General features: G+C 42.7%; 1 protein-coding gene across 1 annotated transcript; it reads right to left on the bottom strand.

Annotated features, from left to right (window-relative positions):
• On the bottom strand, nucleotides 1–23,356 carry med28 (mediator complex subunit 28). Its single transcript, XM_078545369.1, has 4 exons — nucleotides 23,160–23,356; nucleotides 17,582–17,648; nucleotides 8,167–8,279; nucleotides 1–576 (listed from the first exon to the last, which is right to left on the bottom strand). Exons 1-4 carry the CDS (start codon nucleotides 23,316–23,318, stop codon nucleotides 379–381), a joined length of 537 nt encoding a protein of 178 aa, XP_078401495.1. The 5' UTR covers nucleotides 23,319–23,356; the 3' UTR covers nucleotides 1–378.
• Nucleotides 23,357–23,945: the final 589 nt, after the last annotated feature.

Here is a 23,945-nt window from a genome sequence, read left to right as displayed (position 1 = left end):
AAAGTTCAATAGCATCCTTTATTTTAATTGCTCTGAAAATTGCAGAAATTCCGCAACATACGTAATAGCAATACATAGTTTTTTGTACAGTTTTATAACAACGTCAACAATATAATTAAACACAGCATTTTCACATTGACAACTGATCTGAAGATGCATGTATCAGTAATTTATACCTTACAGTCCAACTGAAAGTAATTGCAAAGTGATTTAGTCACTGTACATGTATATTTGGCATCTCCTTCTATTCAAGAAATTAACTGGAACTGTTGTTTTGTAGTGATGGGGGAGTTGCAGGGGGGAGCGGGGAGGGTGGCGTCACTGGGGTAGCAGAATAGCTAAAACAGTTCCAAACATCTTGGCCTATGTGTATAATTTTCATGTTTGCTTTAGTGGAGCTGGGATATTTGCAGATGCTTGTTCAAGATAGGCCAAAGGTCCTTGAGCTAGGTCTGCTGATTTTTTGGGCTGCACATTAATATCTTCCAAGACTTGTTGCCAGTGGCGCAGCTTGCTTAGATGCTTCTGGATCAAGGCTTCCTTTCTCTGTAGCTCATTTTTTAATTCAGAAACATCCTGTAAAACAATATACATATTTAAGAACTTTTCCAAAATACAGAGGAATCTAATGCTTAAATTTGAGTATTGCTGAAAAGAAAAAGACATGCAGCTGAAACTTTTGTCAGGGCAGAATCGCAAGAATACCAAATCGCAAAGGGAACAATTTATACTGCATGAAAAGAGGGTGCTAATTGATTGAAGCATTGCCATGGAGAATGCACCAGGGAACAATTAATTGCCAAGATTTTGTTTAAATTCAAAGCAGGCAAGTCGACTCTGATTGGTCAAGACGTTGCCATTTAAAATGAGCCAGAGATTGGTTGTCACTCAAGCTTTTTAGCTGAAAAAGGCAGAATGCATCCGCACATTCTTTTTGTGTGCAAAGGGCAGGGCCCTGTGTGCAAGTGTACATAGCTTCTAGTCCACGTTAAGGAGCCATACTGCAAGCCCGACTGATAATCTTAAATTGTTTGTTAGTGTAATTTTTCATATAAATGGGATTGTTTAGTAAATGTTGTCCAATTGCGGAATCACATCTATTGTTGGACATTATGTTCTAAGTTTTGAAAGCACGAGCTAGTTGAGTACAGTCAGTACTTAGCTTGTCGCGCACAACCGAAAGGATGTGTTTGACACGACCCAGTCGTTGGGACTTACGACCTACATACATAGCATCACACCAGTACTGAAATTCATATATCACATTACTCATTTGTGTGGTAGGAAGAACGTCTTAGGACTTTCGGCCCTGAAAAGAGCCCAGTCCACCTGATTACCCTGTATGGGTAGGGTGTCTCAAAAGTTTGAGCAACAGGTGAAACTAGTCGTTTCACGCTGCTACTATATAGTAACAACACGAGTTGGTATCCTCCAGTAATTGGATGCTGGCATTAAGCCAAAAAAGGCTCTGCCTACAACACAAATGAGTAATGTGGTCTATGAATTTTCAGTGCTGATATGATGCCAGCTATGTAGGCTGTACATCCCAAGGGCTGCTAGATCGTATCAAACAGCACGTCCCTTTGGCTGTTCACAACAGGCAAAGTACTGACCGTATCCAACCAGCCCGTGCTTGCAAAACTCAGAGCATTATGCCCAACATCAGATGTGATTCCATAATTGAACAACACTTGCTAAACAATCCTGACTGCACTAAGAATTACACTGACAACCAATTTAAGATCATCAGTTGGGCTCACAGTGTGGTTCATTTATACGTGCTAGAAGCCACATTCACACATAGGGCCCTGTCCTTTGCAAACAGAAAGAACACGTTCACGCATTCCAACATTTCAATTAAGCAAAAGTTTGGAAGCCAGCCATTCCCTGGTTCATTCACCATGGCGACACCTTAACCAAAGTCAACTTGCCTGGTTTAAATTTAAACAAAAGCTTGGCAATTAACTATCCTCCATAGCAAGGCTTCAACTAAGCAGAGTCCACTTGCCAACCAATCAGCACACTCTTCTCATGCAGTATAAACTGTTGTTCTCTTTGAAATTGGGTATTCTTACGATTCTGTCCTGATGAGTGCAAGACAAAAAACCTCAACAGCATGTCTCTTTTTCAGCAATAGTCAAATGCTTAAATATTAATAAGGCATAATGTGGTTAGGAATACATTGTTGTTAATATACACTGAGGCAAAAATTTCCAAAAAACACAGTTGAGCAGAACAAAGCAGTGGAACTGGCAGACCCATGACACTTTTATACTCCAAAACTCTTGCATTAAAGGCCATCCTTCCATTTGCCTTCCTAATTACTTGCTGTACCTGCATGCTAACTTTTTGCATTCATGTACAAGGATACCCAGATCCCTCTGTACTGCAGCATTCTGCAGTCTCACTCCATTTAAATAATATTCTGCTTTTCTATTCTTCCTGACAAAGTGAACCTCACATTATCCCACATCATATACTTCATTTGCCAAATTTTTGCCCACTCATTTAACCTATCTATATCTGGGTACCCACCACCTCTGCTCCAGACCCTTAATACAATTTGTTAACAAAAATCTTCAATCTCAGACTTAAATTTATTCATCTAGCATCAACTGCCTTTTGTAGAAAAGGTTCCAAGCTTCTACCACTTTGGTGTGTAGAAACGTTTCACCTTAAAGCAGTGCTTCTCAAACATTTGCCCGGTGCGACCCCATTTTAACGCCCCAGTGATAACCTGGGGAGTACGTAAGCTGTTCAGCAGGGAGGGGTTGGGGGAGTGGCAGAGGTGGGCTTGAGCTGAGTGGGAGGGGAAGTGAAGTTGAATGTGGTAGATGTTTAAACTGCATCCTTTTAAAAGAAACTATTTCACTGGCTGATTTTACAATTGCAATCAGGCCTCAAAGGTCTCTCTGTTAGGCCATACCCACCATTAGAAAAAAATGCGAGGATTTAAAGGGGCCTCGCAGCTGTTAACATTCAGTCTGAGCTCCAGAGCAGCTATTGTTGCCTCAGAAATTGTAACTCCAAATTCTCGTCAGGGTCACGACCTACAGTTTGGGAATCCCTGCTTTAAGGTCTGGTTCTATCTTCAAGGCTATCTCCGCTAATCCTAAGCTCCCCAACCAACTTTCTATTTACTCTCTATACACCCCTTAACATATCGAAAACTTCAATCAAATTACCCCTTAACCCTCAGAATTACAGAGCATACAACCCTAGTTTGAGCAATCCAGGTCCTTGCACTTTAACTTTTGAAAGTACGGTGAACAGTAGCATAATGTTATGTTGCATTATTGGACTAGTAATTCAGAGGCCTGGACTAATTATCTGGAGATTGGAGTTCAAATCCCACCTTGGAAGCTGGAGAATTAAAATTTAACTAAATAATCTAGATTAAAAAGCTGGTATTCATAATGGCGACCAAGAAAACTACAGGATTGCCATACCCAACTGGTTCACTAATGTCCTTACCCGGTCTAGTCTATGTGATTCCACTGCTTGAATCCCCTTTTTATATGTCAGCCGTGCCTCAGTGATAGCACCCTCACCCCTGAGTCAGAAAGTTATTGATTCAAGGATCCAATCAAGAGACACCAGCAGACAAAAATCTAGGCTGACACTCCAGCACACTACGGAGGAAGTGCTGCATTGTCGCAGATACCGTCTCTTGAAGAGGCATTAAACTGAGGCCGCGTCTTTCCTCTCAGATGAAAACGAAATATCATTTAATACTATTCAAAGAACAGGGGAGCCCTGCATGGGAAAGATCTACTCATGCTAAGATGGATGCCATTCTGAATGCAAGCTGTAGACTTATCACAGGTTGTTTAAAACCAACAAACACCAACAGCCTATATATCCTGGCGGGTACCGCTCCCCCTGATATAAGAAGAACGGTAGCCAGCAAGAAAGAGTGACTCCGTCAAACATCAGATGAGAGGCACCCTCTACATGGTCATACGCCTACACCTAGCTGCCTAAAGTCAAGGAAGAGCTCATGAACAGTGTTGTTCCATCACAATCAACCCCATCTGAAGCCCGCATCTCCTTTTGGAAAGACTGGCTCGCCAGTCTCGAACAACCCCTAGCAATGGAAATTCTACTGGATGAAAGCCTTCCCCCAGAAGCTAATTGCAACTGGGCAACCTGGAAGTGCCTTAACAGACTTAGGACTGGTGTAGGTCGTTCAAAGGTGTCACTAAGCAAATGGGGATGTACAACCAGCCCGACAACTTGTGAATGTGGAACTGAGCCACAGACTATGCAACATCTCCTGCAATGCCTATCGCTAGAGGAACCCTGCACTGTTGCAGATCTTGCCGAATTCAACAACAAGGCGCAAAAATGTGTCCAGTTCTGGCTGGGCCATGTACAGAATGTCTGTGGACACGATAAGAAGAAGGGGAGTTATCCCTGATGTTCTGGTCAATTGTCGTCCGTCACTATCACTCAATTTGAGGATGATGTCTATTCAGGGTCACGTGTTTCTGCCATAGGTCTTCATATGACTGAGCAGGCCAATTTTAGACCCACAGATCTTTGGAAACTGAGGCAGGACATCCCATGAGGTAGTGGGATCAGAAGTGCAGGATTTGCTTTTTTTCCTTCCTACTCTACCATCATTCTGCCTCATCATCAAAGCATTGGGACTCGAAGTGTAATGTAACTTAATGGACAAGTTGTCACTATTCAGAGCAATTGGTGGCAAGCTCCTGCCAGTCATTAAGTTTAATGTTGCCGCCCTTCAAAGTAAGCTTGAGAGTATCTCTGAAGCATTTTATTTGTCCTCCCCAGGAACATTGGCCATCTGAGAACTGAGAGAACAGGGCCTGGCGCAGGAGATGATTTTCAGCCACGCGGATACAGTGGCCAATGTATCGAAGTTGATTTTTTTGGGCAACTTTCAAGGGCAGACCATGTTTCTTGTATGTAGAGCTGAAGAGATTGAGGGTGGCTTACAAATATGGTGCAGGGTGTGCAATGACACTGCAGTCATCTGCAAATTGTGGATTAGTATTGGCATGGAGGCGACAGAGGTTAAAGAGTTTTCCATCTAGGCATCTAAGCAGCAGCTAAAACATACACATGAATAAACACTTGGGTAACTAAGCTACAAAGGCATAATTACAATCAGCAAACAAACTGATGTCCAGATCAGAGATGCATAACAGTAGAGCACTGAGGTGTGAACTTCAATTGTTTCCTGAGACAATACTGAAAAAGCTGTAACAAAAACAAAAATACCTGGAAAAACTCAGGTCTGACAGCATCTGCGGAGAGGAACACAGTTAACATTTCGAGTCCGTATGACTCTTCAACAGAACTAAGGAAAAATAGAAAAGAGGTGAAATATAAGCTGGTTTGGGGGGGAGGGTACAGGTAGAGCTGGAGGTAGAGGGCCAGTGATAGGTGGAGATAACCAAAATATGTCATAGACAAAAGGACAAAGAGGTGTTGAAGCTGGTGATATTATCTAAGGAATGTGATAATAAAGGTACAGATAACCCTAGTTGGGGTGGGGTGGGGGGAAGGGATCGAAATAGGCTAAAAGGCAGAGATAAAACAATGGATGGAAATACATTTAAAAATAATGGAAATAGGTGGGAAAAGAAAAAGAAAAAATAAATTATTGGAAAAAAGGGGGATCGGAAAGGGAGTGGGGATGGAGGAGAGAGTTCATGATCTAAAACTGTTGAACTCAATATTCAGTCCAGAAGGCTGTAAAGTGCCTAGTCGGAAGATGAGGTGCTGTTTCTCCAGTTTGCGTTGAGCTTCACTGGAACAATGCAGCAGGCCAAGGACGGACATGTGGGCATGAGAGCAGGGTGGAATGTTGAAATGGCAAGCAACAGGGAGGTCTGGGTAATGCTTGCGGACAGACCGAAGGTGTTCTGCAAAGCGGTCACCCAGTCTGCGTTTGGTCTCTCCAGCGTAGAGGAAACCGCAATGCGAGCAGCGAATGCAGTAGACTAAATTGAGGGAAGTGCAAGTGAAATGCTGCTTCACTTGAAAGGAGTGTTTGGGCCCTTGGACGGTGAAAAGAGGGGAAGTAAAGGGGCAGGTGTTGCACCTTCTGTGGTTGCATGGGAAGGTGCCGTGGGAGGGGGTTGAGGTGCAGGTGCTGATGGAGGAGTGGACCAGGGTGTCCCGGAGGGAACGATCCCTGCGGAATGCCGCCGGGGCTGGGGTGAAGGGAAGATGTTTTTGGTGGTGGTATCATGCTGGAGTTGGCGGAAATGGTTAACAGGGCCCTCAACTGTGTCCGGCCCTCGCACCTTCCTCTCCCTCCCAGAACCATGATAGGGTCCCTCTTGTCCTCACTTATCACCCCACCAGCCTCCGCATTCAAAGGACCATCCTCTGCCATTTCCGCCAACTCCAGCATGATGCCACCACCAAACACATCTTCCCTTCACCCCGCCGGCGGCATTTTGCAGGGATCGTTCCCTCCGGGACACCCTGGTCCACTCCTCCATTACCCCCTACACCTCAACCCCCTCCCACGGCATCTTCCCATGACAACAGCAGAAGGTGCAACACCTGCCCCTTTACTTCCCCTCTCTTCACCGTCCAAGGGCCCAAACACTCCTTTCAAGTGAAGCAGCATTTCACTTGCACTTCCCTCAATTTGGTCTACTGTATTCGCTGCTCCCAATGCGGTTTCCTTTACACTGGAGAGACCAAACGCAGACTGGGTGACCGCTTTGCAGAACACCTTTGGTCTGTCCGCAAGCATGACCCAGACCTCCCTGTCGCTTGCCATTTCAACACTCCACCCTGCTCTCATGCCCACATGTCCGTCCTTGGTCTGCTGCATTGTTCCAGTGAAGCTCAACGCAAACTGGAGGAACAGCACCTCATCTTCCGACTAGGCACTTTACAGCCTTCCGGACTGAATATTGAGTTCAACAATTTTAGATCATGAACTCTCTCCTCCATCCCCACCCCCTTTCTGATCTTCCCCTTTTCCAATAATTTATATGGATTTTTCTTTTCCCACCTATTTCCATTATTTTTAAATATATTTCCATCCAATGTTTTATCTCTGCCTTTTAGCCTATTTCGATCCCTTCCCCCCCACCCCACCCCAACTAGGGCTATCTGTACCTTTATTATCACATTTCTTAGATAATATCACCAGCTTCAACACCTCTTTGTCCTTTTGTCTATGACATATTTTGGTTATCTCCACCTATCACTGGCCCTCTATCCAGCTCTACCTGTCCCACCCCACCTTAAACCAGCTTATATTTGTTCCTCTCCGCAGATGCTGCCAGACCTGCTGAGTTTTTCCAGGTATTTTTATTTTTGTTTTATATTTCACCTCTTTTCTATTTTTCCTTAGTTCTGTTGAAGAGTCATACAGACTTGAAATGTTAACTGTGTACCTCTTCGCAGATGCTGTCAGACCTGCTGAGTTTTTCCAGGTATTTTTGTTTTTGTTTTGGATTTCCAGCATCTGCAGTTTTTTGCTTCTAACTGAAAAAGCTGTAATTGGTGACTAGACTTCCACACGGAGATAAGTCAATCACTGATCCCTGTGGATAGTCCCCCAGAAAACCACAGTTGATGAATATAAAAGTTGCAGAAGCAAAAATACATGTTTCAACTGTCAAATGCTGGTAGGTCGAAGCAGCAGTGGGAAGTCACCCATTCTAATCATGGTTGCTCCAGCTGCTAGCAAAAAGGGATATGGCAGGAGAAACTGAGTATGGTCTCCCCTAGTCAGATTCAAATTTTTTTGGGCTGCCAAAACTGACTCCCGTGGGCACAAATCCATATTTTTTCTGCCACTGAAATCCAAAGGTGAGGATGCATCTCCCCCAAAAATGGAATTAAATTCTGCAGCTGATGATTTTATAATTTGCACACACATCAGATATTTTTGACAGATAGAAGTAGTACGAACGAGTGTTTCGTCATTTAACAAGTTCCCAGAGTAAACACATTTCAACAACTATTTCTCTTTAAGCTAATAAGAATCTCAGTGGTTCGACCAGCATCTTAGATTCAGAAATGCTAACTCCATTAAGTTTTATTATGGATCTTAAGTTTAAAAAAAAAATACCCATTACTCAATTCTCAATTGATTTTGCCCTCTGGACAACTTATCCAGAAAAAGGAAATAAAGGTATAAAGCCATAGAAAATAAAGTCTCTTCACCTCTTTTATGACTTGTTCAGGTTTTTGTACAGCAAGCTGTAGCCTTTTCTGAAGAAAGAAACACTCCGTTTGTCTGGCGACATCCAAAAACTTTTGGATGCATTGTTCTACACCTATGGGAAAATGAATCATCACATTTGTAGAAAAATTACTTTAGAAAAAAATTATACTAATCTGAATACAAATATATCTAAACCTGTATCAATATAACTAAGAAAAATGAAAAATAGTGAAGAAAAGTGAAAAATGTCACATTGATAATAAGATAACCTTCTAATTATCTGCCCTCTTTGTTAGTTGTCCTTGGCAGATAAGCTTGTCCAATATGCCTTTATTCAAGGCCCACTCAGCTGTACTATGTTGCTTAATCTAGCAATCAGTGCAGTCTCTTGTTCTTTCCTTGCTCTTGAAGAAAAGATAGCAAAGAAATTGCTACTGGAAAACAAGCTTCCATGAAGCATTGGAAAAGGGCCAAATTAAAACAGAACTACTGGTTCTTTAATTCTTCCCCTAAGCTTCTTGTGGGAAGTGTTAATCTTCCACTCAGTCCCTGCCCAAAGTCCCACAATTTTGAATCTGAAGCACACTGAATAGATAATCACAGATCCAGATCAACATTCCCATTATTTTGACAAAGCAGGCTGCAATGTTCTGGAAAGTGGTCTAACACAATGTTTGGAACACAAGGGTTTTAAATTGCACCATCAAAATTTATCTTGCAAAAGCCCTAAATCAGAGGATCACGCTTGTAATTCAAAATCATGTCAGGAAAATATCAAACTACAGTTTTTTATAACAAAAATATTATGTAAACCAAGATGTTTTAAGGACTTTAGTCAGCCCACAATAATAAGAAGCAACCTAATTTAGTTGCAGACAGTTAGGGAAATTTGGAAAATACAATGCCTTTAAAATCAGAATCAATACAAAAAGAGAAAAAGGAAACAAAGATAAAAGATACTGGACAGTGGAGGAAAAAAATCAACTAGCTAATAAGGGAAATGGACAATATAAAGCAAAACTGCCAAATGAGGCAATGGACAAACAACAGGTAAATTTGAACAGGAGCTGATTAGGGTACAAACTTCATATATGCTCTCAAACATCAAAGGATAGAAAAATAGAATGACTTTACACTGATATAGCACAGTTCACAATCTCAGGAGTCCCAATGTACTTTAAACCAATGAATTGCATTTGAAGTGTAGTCATTGTTCTATTTCAATGGGAAACAAGGCAGATAATTTGCACACAGCAATGTCTCTCAAACATAATCAGATAAATAACCAGATAAATCTGTTTTTCCTGCAAGTGATGCTGAGGGACAAATATTGGCCAGGATATCATAATCACCCCCAACAGTACAACCTGTGAGGATATGGATAAAGACTGTCAGTTGGACAACCAGAATGTAGACGCTGGCATTTTGGAACAGGAAGCTGTCCAAAGTGGGGAGGGGTGAGGACAGGCAGCAAAATATAGTTGGCAGGGATTCAATAATTCGGGGTACAGACCGAAACCCTTGTAAGGTTTGGGACTCCCAGGTGGTTTGTTGCCTACTTGGGTCTGAGTGACATCTCAAAACAGCCTGAAATATATTGGAGAGGGAGAGGGAGGATATCGTTGTTGCTTTCCACATCGGGACCAACAGTATAAGAAAGAGTAAGAAATATGTCCTGTTTGGAAAATACCATGAACTAGGAGTTCAAGGACTCAAGGCTATAATTTCTGGATTATTACCCAAGCTATGTGGAAGTTGGTGCGAGGATCAGCAGATTCAGATGGTGAACAAATGGCTGAAGGAGTGGTGTTGGAAAGAGGAGTTCAATTTCATGGGACACTAGCATCAGCATTGGAAGAGGAAGGAAATGTTCTTTTCAGATGGGCTCCACCTGAACCAGACTGGGAACAAGGTTCCTGCGGAAAGGATAAATAGGACGGTCATAGAAGCTTCAAACCAGTGGATTTGAAGGTTGGGGGTGGGGGGCGGGGCGCGGAGGGCTCAAGTGAAAAAGGTAATGTGGGTAACGGCTTGCAAGCAAGCAAAAGGGAAGAGATTAGGGTAATAGTTAGAAATGGTGCTTTAGGCACTGCAGGTAAAGGGAAAACTCAACGTTAAGTCAGTGTTAAGTTAGTATTGAGTTCAACAACTTCAGACCATGAACTTTCTCCTCCATCTTCGCCCCTTTTTAATCCCTTTATATTTGTTCATTTATTTAATTATTTATCCATTTTTTCCTGTTCTTTTTATCCTTTTACCCAACACTGCCCTCCACCCCCCCATCCACAGGGTCATCTGTAGCGTTTTTTTATGTTGTGCTTTCACAGAACGCTGACTCTTGTTCTGCTATCAACACATTCTGCTATCTTACCTTTATGCCACTGTCAGCACCTTTAGTCTTTAACACTACCATTAACACTCCCTTTGTCTTATGTCCATTACACCTTCGTCAATCTCTCCTGAGCTCCCATCTATCCCTGACCTTCCTCATTCCACCTGCTCTACCCCCTCTTGCACAGTATAAATTTCAACATATTTCTGCTTCTCTTCAGCTCTGAAGGGTCATATGGCTTCAAAATGTTAACTCTTGTTTCTCTCTCCTCAAGTACTGCAAGACACGCTGAATTTCTTCAGCATTTTCTGTTTTTATTTCAGATTTCCAGCATCTGGAACATTTTGCTTTTATCTCACGATAGTTGATGTGTTGCTTTTAATTTTTCAAAATTCACTAGATTCAGGGAAGGTTCCATTTGCTTGGAAAATAGCTAATGTAACTCCTTTTTTCAAAAAGGGAGATAGATAGAAAGCTGTAGGTCAGATAGCTTAACATCTGTCATTGGGAAAATGTTAGAAGCTATTATTAAAGACATTATAACAAGGCACTTAGATAAATTCAAGGTAATCAGGCACAGTCAATATGGTTTTGTGAAAGAGAAATAATGTTAAAACAATTTATTGGAGTTCTTTGAAGTAGTAACAGGTGCTGTGGATGAAGAGAAACTGGTGGATGTACTGTACTTAGATTTTCAGCATGCATTTGATAAGATGCCTCATTAAAGGCTATTGCGGAAAATAAAAGCTCATTGTATGGGGTAACATATTGGCATGGATAGAAGATTGGTTAGCTAACTTGGAACAGTAGGCATAAATGGGTCATTTTCTGGTTGGCAGGATGTGACGAATGGTGTGCCCCACATCATGGATCAGTGTTGGTGCCCCAACTCTTTACAATTTATATAAATGATTTGGATGAAGGGACCAATGGTATGGTTTTTAAATTTACTGATGAAACAAAAATAGGTAGGAAAGTAAGTTGTGGAGAGGACATAGGGAGGTGACAAAAGGATATAGATAGGCTAGGTGAGTGGGCAAAGATCTGGCAAATGGAGTGTAATGCGCGAAAATGTGAAATTATCCATTTTGGCAGGACGAATAAAAAAATTATATAAACGTTGAGAGATTGCAGAGCTCTGAGATGCAGAGGGATCGGGGTATCCTAGCGCATGAATCGCAAAAGGTTAATATGCAGGTGCAGCAAATGATTAGCAATGCTAATAGAATGTTTTTGTTTAATGCAAGGGGAATTGAATACAAGAGTAGGGAGGTTATGCTTCAGTTATACAGGGCACTGACTGGTGAGACCACATCTGAAGTACTGTGTACAGTATTATCTCCTTATTTAAGGAAAGATGTAAATGCATTGTAAGCAGCTCAGAGAAGGTTTACTAGATTAATACCTGGAATGGGCGGGTTGTCTTATCTGCTGGAGTTTAGAAGAGTAAGAGGTGACTTGATTGAAACATATAAAATCCTGAGGGGACTTGACAGGGTGGATATGGAAAGGATGTTTCCTCTTTTGAGAGAATCTAGAACTAGGGGCCACTGTTTAAAAATATGAGATCGCCCATTTAAAATGGAGATGAGGAAAGTTTTTTTCTCTCAGTTGACACAATGGAATTCTCTTCCTCAAAAGGTGGTCAAGGCAATGTCTTTGAATATCTTTTAAGGCAGAAATAGATAGATACTTGATAAGCAAGGGGGCGAAAGGTTATCAGGGCAGGCAGGAGTGTGAAGCTGAGGTTAAATTTAGATCAGCCATGATCTTATTGAATGTCGGAGCAGGCTCAAGGTGCCGAGTGGCCTACTCCTGCTCCTAATTTGTATGTTCGTAAAATTAGTCTTCAAGAGCCAAAGACTAAGTCATTTTTTTAATTCATTTATGGGATGTGGGTGTCTCTGGCTAGGCCAGCAGTGAAAGAATGGCGATATATTTCCGAGTCAGGTGGTGATGTTTCCATACATCTGCTGCCCTTGTCCTTCTAGATGGTAGAAGTTGTGGGTTTGGAATGTGCTCTCTAATGAGCCTTGGTGAGTTTCTGCAGTGCATCTTGTAGATGGTACATACTGCTGCCAATGTGCCTGTGGTGGAAGAAGTGAATGTTTGTGGATGGGGTGCTAATCAAGCAGGCTGCTTTGTCATGGATGGTGTCGAGCTTCCAAAGTGCGGTTGGAGCTACACTCATCCAGACAACTGGAGAGTATTACATCAAACTCCTGTCTTGAACCTAGTAGATGGTGGACAGGCTTTGGGAAGTCGGGAGGTGAGTTACTCGCTGCAAGATTCCTAGTCTCTGACCTGCTCTTGTAGCCACAGTATTCATGTGGCTAGTCCAGTTCAGTTTCTGGTCAATGGTAACCCCCAGGATGTTGATAGTGGGGGATTCAGTGATGGTAATGCCACTGAATGTCAAAGGAAGATGGTTAGATTCTCTCTTGTTGGAGATGGTCATCGCGTGACACTTGTGTTCTGCAAATGTTACTTGCCACATGTCAGCCCAAGTCTGGATATTGTCCAGATCTTGCTGCATTTGGATATGGACTGCTTCAGTATGAGGCGTTGCGAATGGTACTGAACATTGTGCAATCATCAGCGAACATCCACATTTCTGATCTTATGATGGAAGGCAGGTCATTGATGAAGCAGCTGAAGATGGTTGGGCCTAGGCCACTACCCTGAGGAACTCCTGCAGTGATGTCCTGGAGGGCATCACTCTCCAAGATGACTGACCTCCGACAACCACAACCATCTTCCTTCGTGCTAAGTATGACTCCAACCAGTGGAGAGTTTTCCACTGATTCCCATTGGTTCCTGTTTTGCTAAGGCTCCTTGATGCCACACTCGGTCAAATGCTGCCTTGATGTCACCTCATCTCTGTTGTTCAGCTCTTTTGTCCATGTTTTAACTAAGGCTGTAATGAGGTCAGGAGCTGACTGATCCAGGCGGAACCCAAACTGAGCGTCAGTGAGCAGGTTATTCTTAAGCAAGTGCCACTTGATAGCACTGTTGATGACACCTTCCATTACTTTACTGATGATAGAGAGTAGACTGACAGTAACTGGCCAGGTTGGATCTGTCCGGCTTTGTGCGTGCAGGACATACCTGAGCAATCTTCCACATTGCTGGGTAGATGCTGTACTAGAACAACTTGGCTAGTTGGCGATGCAAGTTCTGGAGCACAAGTACTATTGCCGGAATATTATCAGGGCCCATAGCCTTTGCAGTATCCAGTGCTTTCAGCCATTTCTTGGTATTAAGTGGAGTGAATCGAATCGGCTGAAGACAAGCATCTGTGGTGCTGGGGATCTCCGGAGGAGGTAACCAAGATGGGTCATCCACTTGGCATTTCTGACTGAATATTGTTGCAAATGCTTCAGCCTTATCTTGTGCACTGACGTGCTCCCCCATCTTTGAGGACGGGGATATTTGTAGAGTCCCCTCCTCCAATGAGTTGTTTAATTGTCCACCACCATTCATGGCTGAATGTGGCAGGACTACAGAGCTTAGATCTGATCTGTTGCTTGTGGGATTGCTTAGCTCTGTCTACTGCATGCTGCTTTCGCTGTTTGGCATGCAGGTAGTCCTGTGTTGTAGCTTCGCCAGGTTAATACCTCATTTTTAGGTATGCCTGGTGCTGCTCCTGGCATGCCCTCCTGCACTGTTCACTGAACCAGGGTTGACCCCTGAGGCTTGGTGGTAATGGTAGACTGGGGGATATGCCGGGCCATGAGGTTATAGATTATGTCGAGTACAATTCTGCTGCTGTTGATGGCCCACAGAGCCTCAGTCATCCAGTCTTGAGTTGCTAGATCTGTTTGAAATCTATCCCACTTAGCATGGCAATAGTGCCACACAACACGACGGCGGGTATCCTCAATGTGAAGACAGAACTTGGTCTCTGCAAGGGCTGTGAGGTGGTCACTCCTATCGATGCTGTCATGGACAAATGCATCTGCAGCACGCAGATTGGCGAGGATGAGATCATGTATGTGTTTCCCTCTTGTTGGTTCCCTCACTACCTGCCGCAGACCCAATCTAGCAGCTATGTCCTTTAGGACTTGGTCAGTAGCAGTGCTACCGCGCCACTCTTGGTGATGAACATTGACATTCCCCAGCCAGAGTACATTCTGTGCTCTTGTCACCCATAGTGCTTTCTCCAAGTGGTGTTCAACATGGAAGAGTACTGACTCATCAGCTGCTTTTGGGGGGGGGGGGGGGTATGTAGTAATCAGGAGGAGATTTCCTTGCTCATGTTTGACCTGATGCCATAAGGCTTCATGGAGTCAAGAGTTGATGCTGAGGGCTCCAAGGGCAACTCTCACCATACTGTAGACCACTGTGCTGCCACCTCTGCTGGGTGTCCCCTGCCAGCAGGACAGGACATACCCAGGGATGGTGATGGTGGTGTAAGGTATGATTCCGTGAGTATGATGATGTCAGGCTGCTGCTTGACTAGTCTGAAATAGCTCTCCCAATTTTGGCACAAGACCCCAGATGTTAGTAAGGAGGGCTTAGCAGGGTCAACAGGGCTGAATTTGCCATTGTTGTTTCCAGTGCTTAGGTCGATGTCGAGTGGTTCGCCCAGTTTCATTCCCTATAGACTTCATAGCTGTTTGATACAATTGGGTGAGTGGCTTGCTAGACCATTTCAGAGCACATTTAAGAGCCAACCACATTTCTGTTGTCCTGGAGCCACATTTAGGCCAGACCAGGTAAGAACAGCAGATTTCCTTCCCCAAAGGACATTAGCGAACTTAGTACACTTAAAAACCCAGTTACCTCATTAACAAAGTATGAACTTCAAGATTTTTTTTTAATAGCAATATTAAAGTATAAAAGGGGAGGCTCTCATTATTTCAGTGACTTCTAATTGACTGCATCTGAGGGGGTTTGAACAGCACACCCTATGGAGAAGCACGGATTTAATGACAGCAGATTCTGGATTCCCATATTTAACTGTTCATGCAGAATCCAGAAGTTGTCAATCTCACGCCAATATATTCCTGGCTACTTTATTTTATTCCCTTATTAACAACATTTTGGTGACCCTTTGCTAGTTTCTAAAACAATCCCTATCCTCAGACTATTTTTTTACAACATTATAAGCCTGTCTTTTAAGATAATACTATCCTTTTCATCCTTAGTAAACCACGGACGGATTTTCTTGCTGAGTTTGTGTGTTTTTAACAGAATGTATTTTGTTGAACATTTTGAATGATTTTTTGAAATGTTTCCCACTGTTTATTTACCACATACCTTTTAGTCTATTTACCCAATTAAATTTAGCTAGCTCTCCCCTCCTACCTATATAATTGACTTTAAGATTCTTGCTCGTGATTAGAACATGTTGCTTTCAAAACGATCATGGAATTCAATTATACTATGATCACTATTTCCCAGTGGATCTTTTACTATGAGATTATTAATTGACCCTACCTCATTGCACAATACTAGATCTAAAATAGCTTTATCCCTAGTTAGTTTCACAATTTGTTTAAATCATCATGAAAGCATTCCACAAACTCATCTTCCAGACTACTTTTGTCAAATTGATTGGCCTAGTGTCTGGAGATTAAAATCCCTCCAAAATTATTACATTGCCTTTGTTACAAGCTCCAATGCTCTGTCCAACAGGTATGATAACTGATGGGGGGGGGGCACTCCCTTTTTCTAACACTTGCTTTTCCTAATCTCCACCTATAATGGTTCTACATCCGGATCTTTTGAACAAAGATTCTTTCTCACAACTGTCCTTATGTCATCCTTTACTATCAGGGCTACTTCTCCTTTTCTATTCAGTACGTCATTTTGAAACGCTATACATCCTGGAATATTTATTTCCCAACCTTGGTCACCTTGTAGCTATCTCCCTGAAATGGCAATTAGATCAAAACCATCTATCTCTATTTGTGCCACCAGTACATCTATTTTATTGTGGATTCTTTACACATTAGGATAAATAACCTTTCATTTTCTGTCCAGGTAACTCTTCCCCTCCTGGATGCCCACAGTGTATGTAACTCAGACTCTAGCTCAGCAACCTTTGAGCTGAAGTTGCACAAGCTGTAGACACTTATCACAGATATAGTTGCCCAGGATTGCAATATAATCTGAGGATTAATGACAATGAAAACTGATAGTTCTGCTGTCATTGCTACCACAAAATTGGGACCATTAAAACTACGAAGTTGTATTTGGTAATCCGATGAAACATTCAAATTAGGACATAAGGAGTAAAAAAAAATGGTACAAGAATGGCTGTTGGAACAAATACTATAGAATTCGATTAAGTGTGATCCACCTGAAAAACAAGCTCATAATTATAGCATGTTTGAATTCTCTGGCTAAAACACACAAGGTTTTCCTTAACTGCTTCTGCTAAGTGTATGTTGAATTATGTGCTTAATAAATCTGAGACATCTAACTTTTAGTGTTGTGAACTCTACTGAGGAGTAAATTATAAGAAGAGCCTCTCCTCTATCAAGTGTAAGAACAGTTGATAGAGTTGTAAAAACATGAATGCAATCCTAGGTTTTATAAATAGTGATCTGGAGTACAAAAACAGAGGTAACACTAAATCCATACAAATCATAAGTTAGGTTTGAGTTGGAATATTAGGCATAATTTTAAATCTTATCATCTGCATATTTTATGTCATATTTCCCTTTGTCAATCATCAGACCACATTAATAATCAAAAGTAGATGTTGTCCCCTGCACTATATGATTTTGAATAGCATATTCAACCTTATGTATGCAAAAAAGGTTTATTTAAGGTAATTGTTACAATAGTTCACACCACCTGTAATAGTGCAAAAATGCTTTGGGAAAAGTTTCTTCCACACTAAGAACTTTCATAGCCAATCCAACTGCTGCATCTCAGGTCAGAATACAAGATACTTTTTAAAATAAAGTACCTTAATTCAACCCACAGAATTTAAGACATGGCCCTTAAAATAAGCAAAGCAACACTCGAAGTGCACAGACAGGCTAATTGTTAATTGAACTAAAAGATGTACCAATATGTTCAGCAAACATATATTACATCATTATGTGCATTATTCCAAGACATCTCACCTGTTCGAATTTCCTCTTGATCAGTTCCATTCACATAGTCTTGACTGACCAGTGATGCAAAGCATGCCTACAAGAAATTCACAATTAATGCTTCCAATTTTCCAACATTTAGTCAACAAAAAAATCTTGTATAAGGGTGAAACAAAAACAGAAAAGGGTGGAAAAACTCAGCAGGTCTATCAGTATCTGTGGAGAGAAAGGCAAAGTTAACGTTTCGAGTCCCTATGACTTCTTCAGAGCAGGTACTTTTATATCCAATTACAATTGTAGTCATCAGATTCAAGGATTCTGTGGAAATGAAGCACAAAATGTATAAAGAAAGTATGTAAAATAGATCATTGCCTGGGAAAGCTGAATGGAGATCATTCAATAGGTGTTGAAACAACAACCAACAGACTCTGAGGTGTGACATAATCTGGGCCAGTAAAGAAACAGATGGAACTGTTCCACGTAGAGGTTTTAAATTCAATTTGTACTTGAAAGCCTAGACCTCAAACAGAAATGAAACAAGATGGTAGAAATCATGGCAAAGACAAAAGAACCCGAGAGCCAAGAGATGACAAGCAGAAGGGCACAGCAGCATTATAGTATTATATACAGCGTAAAAACAGGCCATTTGGCTCAACAGATGCATGCCAGTATTTCTGCTCCTTATGAGCTTCCTCACACCTTACTTCATCTCACCTTATCTAAATACCCATCCATTCCATTCTCACTCATGTTCATAACTAGCTTCCCCATAAATGCATTTATGCTAATGACTTCAACCACTCCTTGTGGTAGCAAGTTCCATATCATTACCACTCTGAGTTTCTCATGAATTCTTTATTGGATTTATTACTATTTTATGCGTGTCCCCTAGTTTCAGACTAAGCACAAGTGGAAATATCTATTGAACTCCTTGATAATTTTAAAGACCTGTTTCAGGTTACCTCTCCATCTTCTTTTTCTTAGAGAAAAGAGCCACAGCCTCTTCATTGTTCCTGATAGTTGGGTTCTGGTTTAATTCTGGTAATTTTTTTTCACTTTTTCCAGTACCTCTATGCCCTTTTAAAGATATGGAAACCAATGTCATCAGTGGACATATATATTGAACATTTTGCAAAGAACACGTTTGCTAAACATAGGACACTGTCCTACTGCAGCTACTATGTTGCATTTGCAAAGCACACAAGCTGCTTTATGGAGACAGAGTCTACGGAGCTATCAAAGACAGTGGCTAAGATAGATCCAAATTGAAACCAGAGACAGGTCAAGTGACCCAGCTCTTGAGTACAATATATTGGATTTGAACTAACAGTGAGATAGACTGCCACAGGGATAGAAGAGGCATCAGCCTTACCGCCCCATTTCTTTCTCTGAAAACAAAGCTGAGCTGTTTATGATTTGAAAACCCAACAGGAGACCTCACTGCTGCAAACAGAGTTCTTAAAGGAGGATTCCAAATCAACACCACTGTCTCCAAAAGAAAAGAGAATCAACAAGCCACGACTGCTCCAGTGAGAAACCAAAGAATCAGCAACTACTGTGGAAAGTGACCCTTCCGCTGTGAACAAGCACCAGGGCAATCTATGAGGAATTGCTTTTTGGGAGTACAGAGCTTGAATATTGCTGAAAAAAAAGACACGTCGAAGCTTTTCATCTTGCACTCATCAGGACGCTTTGCAAGAATACCAATATAAGGGGAACACAACAATTTAGACTGCATGAGAAGAGAGTGCTGATTGGTTGGCAAACGGACTCTGAGTGTTAGAGGCGTTGCCATGGAGAATGTACCAGTATGGTGACTGACAGTTAACTTCCAAGCAGTGTTTGAAATTTACCCAGGCAGCTTGACCCCTATTGGTTAAGTCATTGCCCTGAGGAATAAGTCAGCGAATGGCTGTCATTTATTTTGTTTGGCTGAAACAGACACAATGTGTGTACATGTTCTTTTTGTCTGCAAAGAAGAGGTTCTTGTGTAGTAATATATGTATCTTCTAGCACACACAAATGTGCCACACTGCGAGCAGGACTGACAATCTTAAATTGGTTGTCAGCATAACTCTTAGCACACTGAGGATTATTTAGCAAATGTCCAATCACAGAATCACAGTGCCTTCCCTTGACTCTGGTTCATACCCACTGCTCGCTCATGACATCCTACAATTTAGATTTCGTTTAACAATCTGTATACCAGAACATATTTCATACAAAATCAACCAATATATACACTATAGTCAACGCCTGCTACATATCTAATAATCAGTGAACAGACACAATGCAGTCCCTATGCAAGGATTCAATGAGCGCCTGAGTATCCACTTAATCAAAATGCAATCAATGTTTGATATACATCTCCCAACTTAAATGCAACCAACATCTAGCATCTTGAATCAGAAGAGGAAGTGGCCTTTCAGCTGGTTGCATTTGTGAAAGTGATTGTAATTCTCTTTCACCACTATATGGTAGAATCTAATAACTCTAGAAAATGTTTCTGTTGTCTCCAACTTTGTTCCTTTGGTGATCTTAAATGTTTAACCAACCACTGGAAACAAATGCTCTTCATCTGCCTTATCAAAGTTCTAAAATTTTGAACATAAATGGTTTCCCCACTTAACTGTCTCTATTCTAATGGAACAGTCCAAGCTTTCAGTGTCTCTTCAATAGCTAAATCTATTATTCATGATTAATGAACCATTTCCACATCTTTTCATTTCCTAAATTAAGATGTCCAATGCTGTGCACCAAGTGCCTTCCCCTGACCCCATTGCCGCCCCTCGTAGAAATTTGGTCATTTGGTCCATTGTGCCTTTGCCAGCTCCTTGGTAATAACCCCACTCTATCCCCATAGCCTTGTAAATTATTTCCCTTCAAGTAGCTATTCAATCCACTTTTGAATACGACAACTGAATTTTCAGGCAGTGCTGTTGTTTCAGTTCTGATGCTGTGTAAAAATGTTCCCTCTCCTGCCACTGGAAACTATTTCTCCTTATTTACTCTTTCTAAGCCCTTCATGATTAATGAACACTTCTATCAAATCTTCTCTTAGCTTTCTCTGTTCTATGGAGAACAACCCTAGCTCCTTTGGTCCCTGCACATAACTGAAGTCCCTCATCTCTGGTACCATTCTAGTAAAGCTCTTCTGTGCCCTCTTCAAGGCCTTAACATCCTGCTCCGAAAATGCGGTGTCCAGAATCGGGCACAATACACCAACTGAGGCCTAACCTGTGTTTATAAAGGTATAACTTCCTTGCTTTTGGGCGCTATGCCTCTATAAATAAAGCCAAGGATCCCATTCGATTTTCTAACAACATTCTATACTTGACCTACCACCTTCAAAGATTTATGTACATTCACCCCCAGGTGTCTCTGTCCCTGCACTTTCCTTTAAAATTGTACCACTTAGCTCATATTCTCTCCTCATTCTTTGTACGAAAATATATCACTACACACTTCTCTGCATTAACTTTCATCTGCAAATTGTTTGCTCATTTTAACACATGTCTAAGCCCCACTTGAAATTGGTTATTATCCTGTTTGTTTACTCCATTTCTGAGTTCCATATCATCTGCAAACTTTTAAATGATGCACTGAATACCCAAGTCCAGGTGATTAACATAAATGAAAAAAGCAGTGGTTGCAACACTGACACAGGGAACACAACAATGTACTTCCTCCCAGTTTGAAAAACAAACATTTACCAAGACTCCACAAGACAGTCTCCTTTTTGGCTCCCAAATCAACCCCACCACTCCTGATCTCTCAACTTCCCAAATTCAACATTTTTTTTTGTAATATGAAAGTTATTATAGCCATAATAATAAAAGTAAAATACTGCAGATGCTGGAAATCTGAAACAAAAACAAAAACAAAAATCGCCGGAAAAACCCAGCAGGTCTGACAGCATCCATGGAGGGGAAGACAGAGTTAATGTTTCGAGTCTGTGACTCTTCTTCAGTGTTGTTATTATAGCCATAAGCCTTTTTGTCTCATTTTAACTTCTTTATCTTTAGTCACCCAGGAGCTCAAACGTTAGAGATGTCTTTCCTTTTCCCTTCATGGAAATGTGCATTTTCTGTATCCAAGCTATCTCCTCTATAAAGACATCCCAATTACTACTTTGCCCAAAACAAAAACAAAATTACCTGGAAAAACTCAGGGTCCTGTTGAAGGGTCGTGAGGACTCGAAACGTCAATTCTTTTCTTCTCCGCCGATGCTGCCAGACCTGCTGAGTTTTTCCAGGTAATTTTATTTTTGTTTTGGATTTCCAGCATCCGCAGTAGTTTTTTGTTTGTACTACTTTGCCCACCAATTTTTGATTCCAATCCACCCAGACAAGATCCTTTTTAACTGAGGGAGATAAGCCCTCCTCCAATTAAATATTTTTTACACTTGAAGATACATTATCCTTTTTGAGAACTATTCTAAATATGATATTGTGATTACTGTTCCTCAAATGTGTTCTCACTGAAACCTCTTCATTCACCAGAACTGAATGAAAACATTGCTTTCTTCCTCATTGGGCAGGAAACATACTGATTGGAAAAGTTCTCTTGTGCACATTTCAGGAGTTTTTCCCTTCTTTACCCTTACACTGTGACTATACCAATTATCCTTTCCTTGACCTCAGCCTTAGAGCGGTCCCCTCCCCCTGCCTACTCTGCCTTCACCCCTCCCACGCCCACTCCCCCTTTGCAGTTTATTCTGCCTCCTCTCTATGTCCCGCCCCCAGCTCTCCTGTCACCTCTCCCTTTGCCATCTATTCTGCCCCCTCTCATGTCACCACCGAGCCCCACTCCCTCCCTTCCCCCAACACACCTTCCCTGCCACGACCCCCCCCTTCCCTGTGCTGCCCCCCACAAACTCCCTCCCTCCTTCCCTTTGCTGACCCCCTGCAAACCCCCTCCCTCCTTCCCTTTGTCGCTCCCCGCAAACCCCCTCCTTCCCTTTGCCGCTCCCCACAAACCCCCTCCTTCCCTTTGCTGACCCCCCCGCAAACCCCCTCCCTCCTTCCCTTTGCTGACCCCCCCCGCAAACCCCCTCCCTCCTTCCCTTTGCTGACCCCCCCCCCCGCAAACCCCCTCCCTCCTTCCCTTTGCTGACCCCCCCGCAAACCCCCTCCATCCTTCCCTTTGCTGACCCCCCGCAAACCCCCTCCCTCCTTCCCTTTGCTCCCTCCCCACAAACCCCCTCCCTCCTTCCCTTTGCCGCCCCCCGCAAACCCCCTCCTTCCCTTTGCCGCTCCCCAGAAACCCCCTCCCTCCATTCAGCTTGCCTCACAATCCCCCTCCCTCCGCCCCACTTCCCCTTCCCTCCCTCCCTCCACCCCCATTCCTGTCCCCCTCCCTCCACCCCCATACACTCCCTTTGACCCTCCGTTACTCCTCTCCACCCTTCAGCCCACTCCATTTGCTCCTCGGCTACCCATCTCTCAGCTCCTCCACGCACACTCGCTTTGCCCCTTCGCGCCCCCTCCCCTCGCCCTCGCCCTTGCCCTTCCTTCACCCTGCTCTTACACCCCTGTCCCTTCGCCCCTTGTCCCTTACCCTTTATTATCTCCCATCTCCTCCCCCTTCACTCGGGTGCAGCCTTTACCTCAAATGACGCCTCGAGCTCGTCAACAAGAGTGCTGGGAGGCCTAGGCGGAGCTGCAGTGACACCGACCCCGGTGGGTGCTGGGGGTCCAGGTCCAGGAGGCGGAGGTGGCGGATTCTGCGACGGATGCGGAAACATCCCGGGAAGCGAGGCGGCCATCTTGCATAGTGCTGTCTGCGCACGCGTAGCCCCACGACGGAGACGTGCGGGGAATGGGGAGGTGGCGGGGCTATAGCTATGGGGTTGGAGGGGCGGGGCTAGAGGTAGAGAGTGGTGGGGCTTGGAGGGGGCGTGGCTGTGGGAGAGAGGGCGGGGCTATAAATGGGGCGAAGGTATAGGGGTGGGGCTCTGATGGAGAGTGGGAGGGTCAGAGGGGGAATGGAATGGGTTTGGGGAATAGAGGGTGTGTCTATAGAGGGGAATGGGATCAGAGCCTGAGCAAGAAATGTTGCGATTCGTGTTTTATTCATAGCATTTATATCAAACAAAATTAAATTGTTTGCAAGAATAATTATTTGCATATTGCAATTTTTCAATGAAAAGCTTGATTTGGGGGCACATCCCAGCAATGGCCTACCTTTCTTTTATAATAATGACATGATATGCAAGGCATGGCATAACTATACTCCAATGTGATTTACATTCACATTATTACATTGTAATCATACACATGCACCCTCCTCCTCCTCCTTCCCCAAAAACCTTTACACACGCTGGGCCGGGAGAGGAGGAAAATGCAGGCTGAAAAGAAACCCGCTTCTGACCCTCACTTTCCTATGAATTCTG

The sequence above is a fragment of the Cetorhinus maximus genome, chromosome 1 (genome assembly GCF_964194155.1).
Source record: "Cetorhinus maximus chromosome 1, sCetMax3.hap1.1, whole genome shotgun sequence".
Classification (NCBI taxonomy): domain Eukaryota; kingdom Metazoa; phylum Chordata; class Chondrichthyes; order Lamniformes; family Cetorhinidae; genus Cetorhinus; species Cetorhinus maximus.
Note: the sequence above shows the minus strand (reverse complement) of the source record. Positions and strands in the feature narration are given on the sequence as shown.

What these genes read in the sequence shown, in the direction of transcription:
- med28 (XM_078545369.1), bottom strand. Translation starts at nt 23,318, where the DNA reads ATGGCCGCCTCGCTTCCCGGGATGTTTCCGCATCCGTCGCAGAATCCG. An exon ending in AGCTCGAGGCGTCATTTGAG is followed by an intron (nt 17,649 to 23,159) that starts GTAAAGGCTGCA and finishes AATTTCTTGTAG; the next exon opens with GCATGCTTTGCATCACTGGT. An exon ending in CTGAACAAGTCATAAAAGAG is followed by an intron (nt 577 to 8,166) that starts GTGAAGAGACTT and finishes ATTGTTTTACAG; the next exon opens with GATGTTTCTGAATTAAAAAA.